At 39.5% G+C, this 14,886-nt stretch overlaps 1 protein-coding gene and 1 non-coding gene across 5 annotated transcripts in view; one reads left to right on the top strand and one right to left on the bottom strand.

Annotated features, from left to right (window-relative positions):
• Positions 1 to 14,886, top strand: part of SNX4 (sorting nexin 4) — a 67,874-nt gene that overhangs the window by 7,942 nt on the left and 45,046 nt on the right. For 3 of the 4 annotated variants that reach the window (XM_087439754.1, XM_087439752.1, XM_087439753.1), the window contains exon 2: positions 11,538 to 11,659. In XM_087439754.1, the coding sequence (XP_087295880.1) occupies positions 11,538 to 11,659 (122 nt within the window). Of the gene's footprint in view, positions 1 to 10,456; positions 10,476 to 11,537; positions 11,660 to 14,886 lie in introns of those variants that run through there. The other variant, XM_087439755.1, reaches the window with a different exon arrangement.
• On the bottom strand, positions 6,467 to 6,573 carry LOC147915144 (U6 spliceosomal RNA). The gene has a single exon (XR_015554573.1). It is a non-coding gene; the product is annotated as a U6 spliceosomal RNA (small nuclear RNA).

Genomic DNA, 14,886 nt, shown 5'->3' with positions numbered 1-14,886 from the left:
GTGAGCACCCCGACCTCCCCAAGCAGACCCAGTCTCTCCACGGCGGGAGCCCCACACACTGTGCCACCGCCCCACACTCTCCACCCGCTCCTTGTGCACACCCTGCCCCGCTCAAGTCAGCTCAGTTGCCAGGCTGCAGAGAATCCAGTCACCAATCTATGCAGGCCCACACGTTGCCTAAGGGCTTGTTGTTGGGTGGGGCCAGTCTCTAGGGTGGGCTGCCTGCCCTGGCTGAGCTGGATTAAATCGGTGCTCTAGCGGGTGGAGCAGACCCTGGGCTAGCAGGTCTCAGGGAAAACTCCAATGGCGTCTGTGTCAGCACGCTCACACCAGGCCACAACAATGGCCGCCGCCAATGTCCCAGTTCCTGGAGAGGTCTCACCCCTCACCGAGATGCACTCAGGGCCTATTAGGTGAGTCTCTTGTCCCCGAAGCACTGTGCACCTTTCTTTCTGGTGATTTTAGGATGCTTTCTGGAACGGGTGAGTTTGTGCGCGGGCCCTTTAAGAGCCAGTTTTAGTTTCTTTGTGAACCGGGTTTTCTGGGGGTGCTACCCAATGCTTTAGTAGCAGACAAAGTCAGATATTATGCCACTGGTGTTGATTGTGCTGGGTCCACAAAATGCCCATAGCGAGGGCGCTCCCTGGCTCAGGGCCCCGCGCCTCCAGGGAGGCTGCGTACCTGTGAGCTGCTCTCGGCGCCCGTGAAGCTGGTGGCTTGTGAAGGCGGCGTTTTTCCTCTCCGGAAGGGAGTCTCTGCCTCTTCTACCCCAGTTAGGATTGTCCGTTGTTGCAGGAGTTCCTCTTATCCAGTTTTCAGTTCTGTCTCAGGGGTAATTTTTCCACGAGTAGTTGTAAATTGGCTGTGTCCACGGGAGGAGGTGAGTTCAGAGTCTGCCTACGCCGCCATCTTGACTCCGCTCCCACAATATTATGTTTTTGTGATTCATCCAAAATGTGGCTTAGTTCATTTATATTCATGGCTCTATAGTATGCCATTTCATATATATTCTATAGTTGATTTCTCTTTTCTTCTGTTTACGGACATTGGAGTTGTTACAAGATTCTTGCTATTTCTGAAAAATTACTCTATCATGAACTTCTTGCTGCATATCTCCTGGTGCAGATGTCTAAAAGTCTAATATAAACTTAAGAGTGGAGTTGCTGGATTGTAGGGGAGTAGCATGTTCAATGCCAGTAGGTAGTGCCAAATTGTTTTCCAAAGTGACTATACCAGCAATTTTTACTTTCATTAGCAGTACCTGATGCTCTCTGTCCTTATCAACACTTAAGATTTTCAGACTTTAAAATATTTGCCAATCTTGTGGATATATATTAAAGCAATTTTAGATTGTTCCAAAAGTTAAGAATCATATCTTTTGTTGGCTACATCATATGTTTGATTTTGATTATGATGATAAAAATTTTGGTAATTTTTTTGTGAAAGCCTGCGGGTAATTAATATGAAGTCGAAACTATAGTATGAAATCCATTTATGTTAATTTAAAAGTGATTATAAATATCTCATTAAGTCTAAGGTAATTGAAAACCCAAAGATGCCATTATACAGTGAAAGTTGTAGTTATATAATATTACCTTACTTTTTAGGAAAATGTTTGTAAATATGTATTACAAGAGACCATCTAGGGGCCAGCCCAATGGCGCAGTGGTTAAGTTCGTGTGTTCCACGTCGGTGGCCCAGAGTTCGCCAGTTCGGATCCTGGGCGTGGACCTGCTCACCGCTCATCAAGCCATGCTGAGGCAGCGTCCCACGTAGAAGAACTAGAAGGACCTACAACTAGGATATACAACTGTGTACTGGGGACTTTGGGGGGAAAAAAGAAAACAGGAAGATTGGCAACAGATGTTAGCTGAGGGCAGTCTTCCTCAAAAAAAAAAAAAAAAAAAAAAAGAGAGACCATACCTTAGTGACCAAACTTATGGGGTTTTGCAAAACAACTCCCTAATTTAATAAATCATAGAGATACAAGCTGTGTGGACAGATATTTCAGAATCACCAGGAGTTTAAACACACACATATTCACATATACTCTGTATATTTCCCCTCCGCTAGAAAAACTCCCCAGATCTCTCCTTAGACTGTCATCTACTGCTTTTTCCTCTTTCTGTCCCCTCTTCCCCTCCAGTCCACCCAGTTGAGAAGTATTGCAATAACTATAGCTGTGTTGCTACTGTTACTGGTAGGAATGTGGTCTGGACAGAAAGGTAAGTTGGATTTGTTGTTTGTGTGTGCTATGCACAGAAAGGCTCTACTTTTCATTTAATTTTCCAAATTACCCCCAAAGAAAGATAAAGATGAGGAAGTGGAAGCTCAGGAAGAAGTGATTTGACCAAAGTCGCAGCTAGTCAGTGGCATGGCGGGGATTTGAGCCCAGGTTGGCCTGGCTTTGAAATCATTCATCTGTCCATTAAGCCTTGTGGCTTTATTCCAAAAAAAAAGTTAAAATAGTCTTGTAAATTGCTCCGATACTGTCTTTTAAATTTTTTAGTTTAGTTAAGATTGTTTAATTTTAAGAAGAAAAAAAATGTAAAAGATGTGTTGATTTACCAGGCAGTTTTTCACCACAAAGATATCTCTGCAGATAGTGTGCAGAGATGGCAAAAGCTTGCCTCATGGGCTTCATCTGTGACTCTGGGCGGAGTCCCAAAAAAATTTGGGTGGAGAGTAATTTGTACCATTTGCCCTACACCTAGGGGTGGTGGAAACAAGCACTGCCCAAGAGTCACAAGTCTCTTCTGGTTTTAAACATCACTAATCAAGATTCTTTAAATTCTGCTGTAAACTCGTATTCTGTAGTCTCTTGCTTTTCTTTCTGTGAGTCTTTAATCCTCTTCTTTTCCATTGTCTGATTAGAAGTCTCCTCTTTTCCTTTTCTACTTTTTCCCTGTAAGGAACAGTGCATTCTTTTTCTTTTAAGTATTGTCAATTCTATTTAAAGTAATTTAGAAAATGGAAAAATGAGAGAGGAATCCAATCTCCAAGAAAGTAGTAATTAGTCCTGGCAGAAGAGAGAGGAAATAGCAAGGGAACTGACGTAAGAATACTTCTTTTTTAAGCTGGAAGATTCCGTTGCATTGGCAGTTAACAGTATTTGCCCGGAGAAGAACCATTGCCTGAGGGATTCAGAAGCGAGTTTTTAGGGAGAGCGCTCTAGGCCTGGGAGTGTGGGTCGGGGCACAGAGTTCTTGAGCAACTGGTGCTTAAGAGTCCTGTACACAACTAGCACCTCCACTGATGGGCAGCAGAGAGCTGATGGGAGTGGCGAGAACTGAGAGTGAGGTTTGAGGCATTTGTGGGTGAGGATACATAAAAAAGGGAAAGAAAATGTATCTGCATAGTTACACAGTCTGTCGGTTTAGCAGATGTTGATTAAATCATACTTAAGAATGTTTTCCTCATTTTCCACCTTAGCAACTCTCTCAGATTATTTTGAAGGTGACTCACAGTACAAAATACGTTTACAAAATCAGCATACATATACTTTCATACGTAAGTGTTGTTTCAGGAAAGAATACTTTAACCTTTATTTCATATAATGCCCTCTGATAGTTTTCTATTCTTTTTCATTAAAAAGAAATGTTGGTCACAACCCACCAAATTAGTTTCATGAACCGTGAATGTGTTGTGACTCAGTTTGGAAAACTGTTCAAACTTACATATTGTTTTATTTTTAATAAAAATTAATGTTTTCTGAATAGCTGTGCTTTTTTTAGTAGATAAAAAGCACAAGAACACAGGTCATGTATTACAATCCTATTTTTCTTAGTTATCTAAGAAATACGGCTGAAGTAAACTTCACTATTAGGCTTAAGTAGACATATTATTATTTTTTTACCTAATAAAAGCTACCTTTGACCATTGTAGACATATCCCCTAAGGGAAGTAGATTCAACGGATGGTTCTTTAACTTCATATCTCTGACCTTTTTCATTAAGATCACACCTAGAAAAAAAGATTGTAAGAAGTACACTAGTATATCAACAATGGTTAGCGCTGGGTTGTAGGATACAGGTGATTTATATTGATGTAATTTTTCCTACACTTTTCAATTTTTGTATACTAAGCGTGTATTCATTTTTATAATCAGAACTTTAACCTACAAGTAATAGATGATAGATAATACTTGCTATGTGGTAGGCAACTTTTAAAACTCTTTACGTGCATTAACTCGTTAAATGTTCCCAACAAATTTGTGAGTTAGGTACTCTTTTTTTTTCTTTTTAATGAGGAAGATCAGCCCTGAGCTAACGTCTGATGCCAATCCTCCTCTTTTTGCCGAGGAAGATTGGCCTTGGGCTAACATCCGTGCCCATCTTCCTCCACTTTATATGGGATGCCGCCACAGCATGGCTTGACAAGCAGTGCGTTGGTGCGCGCCTGGGATCCAAACCTGCGAACCCTGGGCCTCGGAAGCGGAGCGCACGCACGTAACCGCTGCGCCACCAGGCCAGCTCCTGAGTTAGGTACTCTTATCCCCATTTTACAGATGGGGAAACTGAGGCAGAGAGGTTAAATAACTTGCCCAGAGTTACACAGCTAATTTGTGGCAGAGATGGGATTCACATTCTGGCCAGCTGGCTACTAATCTGAGGGAGAATTCATCCTCTTCTAATTACCAGCTTTTGCTTTTTCTTGAGCACCTGCTTGGCCTGATGCGCCAATGGTTTCTTTTGATTTGAGTTTACGTTACTTTTGTTTGTGTTTGTCCATTTTGTAATTTTTCTGCCTTGTGTTATAAGTCTTTCTCTGTTTACTATAGGGAATTTAAAACATTTGCATTTATTATCTTAACTGGCTTTATTTTTAGTTGATTTTATTCTGTCATATTTTATACTTTGTTATTTTGGTTTCTGATTTTGAGTTTTCCTTTGTGGATACTTTCTTTAGTTTTATCCTCTGTAATGATTTAGAAGGCATGTATCTTTGTTTTTTTCTTCCCCAAAACGTGAGACAAAAATTATTTATGAAAATGTAATGACCATTTTAAAAACTTTTGAAATAATCTCATTTATAGAAATGATCTCAAATTTCTAAGCAAATAGAGTACAAAGAACCTTTTTCCCCTGAACTGTTTGAGAGTAAGCTGCCATTGTGATAATTCCCTTATCTCATCCCCAAAACTTCTGGTATGTATTTCAAGGGCAAATGAGGACATTTCTCGTGTATAACCACAATATTGCCATCAAAATCGAGAAAATAGCATTGATAAGTTACTACTGTCTAATCTTCAGACTTGGTTTGCCAGTTGCATCAATAGTGTTCTTAGAGCAAAGTGATTCTGTCCTGACTCCTGTGTTGCATTTAGTGGTGTTGTCTTTTTACTCTCCTCCAGTCTGGATGAGTTTCTCAGTCTTTTTTTTTTTTTAAAAGATTTTATTTATTTTATTTTTTTCCCCCCAAAGCCCCAGTGGAAAGTTGTATGTCGTAGCTGCACATCCTTCTAGTTGCTGTATGCGGGACTCGGCCTCAGGATGAACGGAAAAGTGGTGCCTCGATGCGCACCCGGGATCCGAACCCGGGACACCAGCATCGCAGCGCGCGCACTTAACCACCAAGCCACAGGGCCGGCCCAGTTTCTCAGTCTTTACTTTCGTAACTTTAACCCTTTTAAGGTTAGAAACTAGTTATTTTGTAGAATGTCCCTCAGTTTGGGTTTGCCTGATGTTTTCTCGTGAGTAAATTCAGGTTATGCATCTTTGGCAGAAATCGCCACTGAAGTGATGCTGTGTTCTAGTCACATCTTACAGGATCGCACATGATTTGGATTTGTCTCAATACTTTGATCACTTTTTATCCAGGCTTCACCAATATAAAGTTACTCTTTTTCCCTTTGTAATTAAGAAATATTTTGTGGGGAAGTACTTGGACCAACTTTGAAAGTATGAAAATATCTTGTTCCTCATCAAACTTTCTGTTTGTCTATTTCAGTATGGACTCAGGAATTTTTGTTTTTTAACAGCTTTATTAAGGTAAATTTATATACCATAAAATTCACTCGTTATAAGTATATGATTCAATAACTTAGTAAATTTGCAGGGTTGTGCAACCATTACCACAACCCAGTTTTAGAACATTGCTATCACCCTTCTACATTCCCTCATTCCCCTTTGTAGTTAATCCCGCTTCCCACCCATAGCCTTTGGCAACCACTGTCTGCTTTCTATATAAATTTGTCTTTTAGGGTATTTCGTATAAATGGAATCATACAATCTGTTGTCTTTTTTTTTTTTTTTAAATATTTATATTTCACTTTATTGCATCATCAATTTGAGATTAAGAGATATAATAAAATCCAATGTTTTTTTTTTTTTAATTTTTTGTTTATTGCAGTAACATTGGTTTATAACATTGTAAAAATTTCAGGTGTACATCATTGTACTTCTATTTCTGCATAGATTACATCATGTTCACCACCAAAATACTAATTACAACCCATCACCACACAAAAAATATGGAACGCTTCACGAATTTGCGTGTCATCCTTGCACAGGGGCCATGCTAATCTTCTCTGTATCGTTCCAATTTTAGTATATGTGCTGCCGAAGCGAGCACGAATCTGTTGTCTTTTGAGTCTGCTTTCTTATAATGTTTTTGAGGTTCATCCATGTTATAGCATGTATTAGTTCCTTTTTATTACTGAATAATGTTCAATTGTATGAATATATCACATTCTATTTATCTGTTCACCATTTGGACATTGGGTTATTTTCAGTTTTTAGCTATTATGAATATTACCGCTGTGAACATTCATTCACATGCAAGTCTGTGTGTGCATATATGTTTACATTTCTCTCGAGTTAGAATTGTATGAGTGTAATTGCTGGGTTATATGGTAAGTTTATGTTTAACTTTTTTTTTGGTGAGGAAGATTAGCCCTGAGCTAACATCCATACCAATCCTCCTCTTTTTGCTGAGGAAATTTGGCCCTGGGCTAACATCCGTGCCCATCTCCCTCTACTCTATATGGGTCTTTTTCTTTCCTTTTTTTTTTTTTTGTGAGGAAGATCGGCCCTGAGCTAACATCTGCCAATCCTCCTCTTTTTGCTGAGGAAGACTGGCCCTGGGCTAACATTCATGCCCGTCTTCCTCTACTTATATGGGACGCTGCCACAGCATGGCTTGACAAGCGGTGCGTCGGTGCGCGCCCGGGATCCGAACCGGCAAACCCTGGGCCGCCGCAGCGGAGAGCGTGCACTTAACTGCTTGTGCCACCGGGCACAAGTCTTTTTCTTTTTAATTATATTGATGATTATTATTTCTGTTCTGTTTCTTCTGATTTCTTCTTCAAGTACAACATTATTTAAATGTTGGTTCTTAGTTTTCCTTTTTTATTATCTTTCATCATTTTCACTTTTTTTTTGCTCTTTTTTTCGTCAGCATTCTGGGGGGGGCTTCCCAACTGTGTCATCTTCTTGCTGATTTGATTTCTTGCAGTGTCAGTTTTACTGCCCAGAATATATTTTGTTTTTGCTATTTTATTTTTCTTTCTTTGCATTCTTTTCTGAGTTAGCTCCATGTTCATCGCAATCTGCCTGTTGTTTTCTGTTTGCCTGTTTTATTTTAATGTTTTTTCCTATAATTTTCAATATAACAATAAACATAATGTATTTTCTTTAGTGTGTGATTTAAATAAGATTAACTGAATAAATTAAATTCTATAGACACTCTAACTCTTTTCATCCACAGTCCTAAAAGTTGTTTTATTAAAGTTAACTTAATTTTGTCTTTAATCTTTTTTTGTGTTGTGTATGTGTGTAAGATTAGCCCTGAGCTAACACCTGTTGCCAATCCTCCTCTTGTTTGCTGAGGAAGATTGGCCCTAGGCTAACATCCCTGTCCATCTTCCTCTACTTTATGTGGGACACCTACCACAGTGTGGCATGATGAGCGGTGCGTAGGTCTGTGCCCGGGATCCAAACCTGTGAACCCTGGGCTGCCAGAAGCAGAGTGCGTGAACTTAACCACTATGCCACTGGGCCAGCCCCTGTCTTTAATCTTAAAGAGCAGCACAGATGAACAAGGGCTCGCTGGAGGATTGAGAATTGCTCATGCACGTAGTGGACTCAGGCACTTGGTCTCAGTTATCCTCCCATTCCTAATGACTGGCATTGTAGAGACTCAATAAATATTTAGTTATTGAATTAGTAGTTTCTTTTTTTTTTTTAAAGATTTATTTATATATTTTCCCCCCAAAGCCCCAGTAGATAGTTGTATGTCATAGCTGCACATCCTTCTAGTTGCTGTATGTGGGACACGGCCTCAGCATGGCCGGAGAAGCGGTGCGTCGGTGCGCGCCCGGGATCTGAACCTGGGCCGCCAGCAGCAGAGCGCGTGCACTTAACAGCTAAGCCACGGGGCCGGTCCGAATTAGTAGTTTCTTATTGTTCTTTTTATCACTATCATCTGCTTTATGCTTACTTTTACTGTCTTCACTGTTTGCAACATTTTTAAAACTTAAAATAGATTATATTCACTTTCACTTACTGAATGGGAAGTAAAGAATTTCATCAGCCTTTTAAATATGTCCATCTTCTATATTTATTTAGTCTTAGGTAGTTATTTAGTCTTAAATCAGGTGGAAAGTAGTGATTCACACATCAAGCATCTACATTTGGGACATTATTCCTTTAAATATGAGTATCGCATTGCTCTTTCTTTAATGATATTCTGCACTCTGATAAGAAGTCCACTTTGAGGGCCGGCCCGTGGCTTAGCGGTTAAGTGCGTGCGCTCTGCTGCTGGCGGCTCGGGTTCGGATCCTGGGCGCGCACCGACGCACCGCTTCTCCGGCCGTGCTGAGGCCACGTCCCACATACAGCACCTAGAAGGATGTGCACCTATGACATACAACTATCTACTGGGGCTTTGGGGGAAAAATAAATTAAAAAAATATATATATAAAAAAAAAAAAAAAAAGAAGTCCACTTTGAATACACCTAAAATATTGTATCTCTTTAACATACGTCACTGGTCTCACGTTTTGGTCATCAAGTCAATCCATTTCTAAATCTATTGCATGTATCCTTTTAACAATTTTGGTATCAGTTGTGTTATTCTTGGAACTGTTTATGCTTTAATATTGACAGTATAAACAATTTTATATCATCTACCAAACCTTGCTGGTATTATTGTGTGTCATTCCTTAGGTTTTATGATAGCCGATTTTATTCTTTTATTGTTTTTCCTTCTTTGTAATTGGATGGTGTGCAATTGGATTGCGTCACAGGGTAAATTCATGACTCATGCATTATCTTTTTGGCTGGAGAGATAATTTGCTTTATCAGTCATGAGCTTCTAGAATTCAGAGAATTTTTCACTGGAGTAGATGGTGGTAAAGTGCTTGGCTGTGGGCCAAAATTATGAGTTTTATATGTATATCTCAACCAATGAGGGCTTCATAATCCTGATGTTGGGTTTGTGCTTATGTAATTTTTTGAGTTTTCTTTTAGTTAAATGATTTCTTCCTCTCTTATTTTCTCTCTTAGTACATAAACATACAACTAATACTTCATAAAAATGTTTGTTTATGAAATGTTGTTTAACGACTGAGTGATTTCTGCTTTTGTTGACTAATAATTCCATTCCATTGGGTTGGCTCTTAGTTCTCTGTCCTTTTTCTTTATCTTCTTTTAGCATTTTTACCTTCTTCTCCATTATTTATTTATTTTTTTTTGGTGAGGAAGATTAGCCCTGAGCTAATATCCATTGCCAATCCTCCTGTTTTTGCTGAGGAAGATTGGCCCTGGGCTAACATCTGTGCCCATCTTCCTCTACTTTATATGTGGCACGCCTGCCACAGCAGGGCTTGATAAGTGGTGTGTAGGTCTGCTCCCAGGATCTGAAGCTGCGAACCCTGGCCGCCGAAGCAGAGTGCGTGAACTTAAGCACTACGCCACTGGGCTGGCCCCTTCTCCATTTTCCTTCGACATTTTGGGGGCACTTTCTAAGTGTGTCATCTTTATTCATCATTGATTTAATTTTTTGCACTAGCACATAGGTTTAATTTTCTGTGTGAAGTATCACCATGGGTTTTAACAGCATGCAGCTTTTTCCTTTACGTTTTGGTGCATCCATCTTTCTACTTACATGTCTTCTTCACAAACTGCCCCAAATTATAATGTAGTCCAGTGTTTTTAATTAAAACTCACCTCTGAACTTTAAGAGCGAATAAGGGAGGAAAAAAACAAAGCACAGTAGTTATCACATGGTCTCACTTTGTCTTCATTGTTTAGACTTGAGTTGTCTTGAGTGTATTCAAGACCCTTCCTCAGTGGTGCACTTCCCATACATAGAGCCTGAGAACCACTGGTAGTGTGTGTGTGTGTTTGTCGTTCTTTTTGATCCTTTGATGTAGACCTGGGAATGTTCTAGCAGGAACAGAAAGGAGTCTGCTCTTCTTAAATCTTGCTGCTGTCTCGCAGGTGGAGCCTGTTAATCACTGCCGAAAAGTTTAGGTAAATTTTTTTTGTTTTTTTGTTTTTTTTGGTGAGGAAGACCGGCGCTGAGCTAACATCTATTGCCAGTCCTCCTCCTTTTTTTTTCCCTTTTTCTCCCCAAAGCCCCATAGATAGTTGTATGTCATAGCTGCACATCCTGCTAGTTGCTGTATGTGGGACGCCGCCTCAGCATAGCCAGACAAGCGGTGCGTCAGTGCACGCCTGGGATCCGAACCTGGGCCGCCAGTATCGGAGTGCGTGCACTTAACCCTAAGCCACAGGGCCAGCCCCAGTTTAGGTAAATTTAAAGTTGAATGTAGGATGACTCCTGGTTTTTTTTTTTAAATTAACTTGCCTGCTGAAAATCTTGCCTTTTGGCATATGGGTAGTATTTTATTTTCGAGAGAGAGAGATTTGACTTTGGTGAAATAAAAAATTAGATATCAGTCTTGAGGCTCATTCATCTTTGTATAAAGTGTTTTTAGATTTTTTCGTATGCATTTCTACATAGATTTATTCTTGGTCACTTAGATGTCTATGTTTTTTGTTTTTTTTTTTTTTATTTATTTTTATTTTTATTTTTATTTTTTTAAAGATTTTATTTATTTTATTTTTTCCCCCCAAAGCCCCAGTGGATAGTTGTGTGTCGCAGCTGCACATCCTTCCAGCCGCTGCATGTGGGACTCGGCCCCAGGATGAACAGAGAAGCGGTGCCTCGATGCGCACCCGGGATCCGAACCCGGGCCGCCAGCATAGCAGCGCGCGCACTTAACCACCAAGCCACAGGGCCGGCCCATATGTTTTGTTTTTATCTTTATTTTTTTTGTGCTGTTATCTTGCCTACATTTTAATAATTAAGTGTATAATACCTGTTGAAATAGCTTCTGGAAAAGTTTAACGTGCTATGGTATGCTGATAAAGAGGGGCCTGTCATTTAGCAACCCCTAGCAACTCAAGAAATGTGAGAAACTAGCTTGAAATATGTACCAATAATGGATTTTATTATAATAGCTGGGTTTTTTTCCCAATACCATCTTAAAGGTTTTTTTTTTTGTTGTTCTTCCATTTGTTTTTGCCCAGATGACAGAAAATAATTTTTGGTTGAAGAAGATAGAAATTAGTGTTTCAGAAGCAGAAAAGCGAACTGGAAGAAATGCCATGAACATGCAAGAAACTTACACTGCTTACCTCATTGAAACAAGGTGGGTGATCAGAATGAGGCCCAGGTTTAGATGGAAGAAGCTTTGGTAGCTATTGATGCAAATTCTGTTGCATAATGGAATTGTTTACAGGTTGTCTTTTTAGGGATTTTGCTTGATTGTTTCTTTACTTTTTTTTTTTTTTTTTTTTTTTTGGTGAGGAAGATCAGCCCTGAGCTAACATGCATGCTAATCCTCCTCTTTTTGCTGAGGAAGACCGGCTCTGAGCTAACATCTATTGCCAGTCCTCCTCCTTTTTTTCCCCAAAGCCCCAGCAGATAGTTGTATGTCATAGTTGCACATCCTTCTAGTTGCTGTATGTAGGACGCCGCCTCAGCATGGCTGGACAAGCGGTGCGTCAGTGCGCGCCCGGGATCCAAACCCAGGTCGCCAGTAGCGGAGCACGTGCACTTAACTGCTAAGACACAGGGCCGGCCCTGTTTCTTTACTTTTTAACAGGTAAAGTAAACAGGTGTCTTTTACTGTGGTACTCTTGGTGACTATATTCTGATGTACTTATTTTAGGGGGAGAAGGAAGGTTAGTGAAATCCTTTTGGAGCCTGGAATGTTACTGGACACATGCTTTGGTTCAGTTATTGGTGTTAGATACTATTCCTGTGCAGTTTTGGGAAGGGATACCAGGTTATCAGGAGGGTATGAAGTGGACTTGGGTAAGTGGAGATTGTTAACAAAGAAGTCTAGGAGGAGAGAATATAGTCTAAGTTATTTTAGGAGAGCTGGAAGTTACAGAGAAATTAACAGGAAAAAAATTGATTGAGACTGGATCTTTAGACCTTGGCGTAAAATTGAAAAGATGAAGTAAATTGTGGAGTAAGAAATCAAAACTCACCAGAAAAGTTGTCTTTTACCTCATAAGGAGAAAGTTAAAGGAATTCGATTGTTTTGTCTAAAAAAACGCAAGGGAAGACTCCAGTTATAAACAGTTTATATAAAAACTGTACTGACTAGTTCTTTTTTTTTTCTGTAGACTGAGCAGACATACTTTCAATTGAAACCAATAGATGTGAGAGAACTTTTTGATATCCAGTAAAATAAAATAATAGGACTACCAGACTTAGTTGATAAAGAGTTATAATCATGTTTTAATGTGAATACATTTTTAAGAAAAAAAATTTTAAACCCTCCGTTTTTGTAGGCTTTGCTAAAAGTCACTGAGCTTGCCTTAAGGCTGAACCCTGTGACTTTTCTTTTTTATTTATTTATTTATTTTTCCCCAAAGCCCCAGTAGATAGTTGTATGTCATAGCTGCACATCCTTCTAGTTGCTGTATGTGGGACGCGGCCTCAGCATGGCCAGAGAAGCGGTGTGTCGGTGCGCGCCCAGGATCCGATCCCGGGCCGCCAGCAGTGGAGCACGCACACTTAACCGCTAAGCCACGGGGCCAGCCCTGAACCCTGTGACTTTTCAAGGCTTTCTCCAGGTCTGTGGTTCTACCCAAAATGAAAGTTAAAATCTTGGTGAAGGTTGTTTAATCTACAGACAATTCTGAAAATCCCTTTTGCAAGTATAGTTTTCCTTTCTCAACCAAAAGAGAAAAGAAAAAAGAATAGTCCCAAAACAAGAGAAAATTTGTATACAATAGGAATTTTAGGAAAAGAGAGGGGTAAGGTGTATCTTTTTAAAATTTAGTCATTTTGTGACATATGTAAATATGTGTATGTGTCACAGAGATTTTTGAGGTGATTAAAAAAATATATGGTCCCATGAAAGGGCTTTTGTTTCTGTTTTTTTTTAAATTAGCCACTTAAAAGATCATACTTCAGAAATTAGCATTGGCTCCAGCTTTCTAAGTAAGTTCTTAAATTTGAAACTAAAAGGGATATTTTTAGTGTGTGCCTATTTCTTCACCCAGTTGAGTAACGAAATTAGCTGTTGATTACTTTTACTGCTGGAAAGGAATCTTGATTTGAATAATCTGGAATAATTTATAGTTGTTTATTTTTGACTTTGAAATGAATAGAGTATCATAATTTGAAACTGGGAGCTAAAAGTGACCACACTTGAGTGCTATAGCTAGACTCTGAATAAATATTTAAGTGGATCATCAGTAAATGTGTCACACAAAAGGATCATTGAGTTGACTTTCATGATTGCATTTCATTTTAAATTTATTTTAAAACAGTGGTTCTCAAACTTTAAAATACATAGGAATTACTTGGAGAATTTGTTAGGCTGAAGGGTTTTGGGTAGGGTTCAGGAGTTTACGTTTTTTAACCAAAGCTCCAGGTGTTTTCAAAGCAGAAAATTATGGCTGTGGGCCATAATTTTGATTATCTTTTGAAGTACAAAGGTTTTGGGGCTGGCCCTGTGGTGTAGTGGTTAAGTTCGGCGCACTCCTCTTCAGTGGCCCTGGTTTGCAGGTTCGGATCCTGGACGTGGACCTATACCACTCATCAGCCACGCTGTGGCGGCAACCCACATATAAAGTAGAGGAAGATTGGCAACAGATGTTAGCTCAGGGCGAATCTTCCTCAAAAAAAATAGAAATAAAGACATAAAGTACAAAGGTTTTAAATTCTAAGATGGTCAAATTTATCTTTTTTTTATGATTTTTATTTTCCCTATCTTAAGAAATTCTTTTTTTTTTAGAAATTCTTGCTTCGCATATATCATATAGATATCCACTTTAAGAAATACTGTTTTGTTTTGTTTTGTTTTGTTTTTTATGAGGGAGATCAGCCCTGAGCTAACATCCGTGCTAATCCTCCTCTTTTTGCTGAGGAAGACCAGCTCTGAGCTAACATCTATTGCCAATCCTCCTCCTTTTTTTTCTTTCCCAAAGCCCCAGTAGATAGTTGTATGTCATAGTTGCACATCCTTCTAGTTACTGTATGTGGGGTGCGGCCTCAGCATGGCAGGAGAAGAGATGCGTCGGTGCGCGCCCGGGATCTGAACCCGAGTTGCCAGCAGCGGAGCGCGCGCACTTAACCGATAAGCCACCGGGCCGGCCCAAGAAATACTGTTTTTGAATAGATTATTTTGTAAGTACTGTACCCTTAAGGTTAACTGACCTTCAACAACTACAGAACCCTCAAATTTCTTAATTTAATCATTTAGGATTCTTTCTGTAATTCAGTGTTATGCAGATAATCTTGGACAATATGAAGTGTTATTGAGCCTTGGTATTAACTAAAAGTTTAACTTTTATCGTGTAGCTTACCTGCCTACTCTTTGGATACAAGTGGAAAGCCCATTTAGCAATTGCCTAT

This window comes from Ceratotherium simum, chromosome 15, assembly GCF_057802395.1.
Source record: "Ceratotherium simum simum isolate JZ-2026a chromosome 15, ASM5780239v1, whole genome shotgun sequence".
Classification (NCBI taxonomy): Eukaryota; Metazoa; Chordata; class Mammalia; order Perissodactyla; family Rhinocerotidae; genus Ceratotherium; species Ceratotherium simum.
The sequence above is the reverse complement of the archived record's forward strand: the minus strand, read 5'-3'. Positions and strand labels throughout refer to the sequence as shown.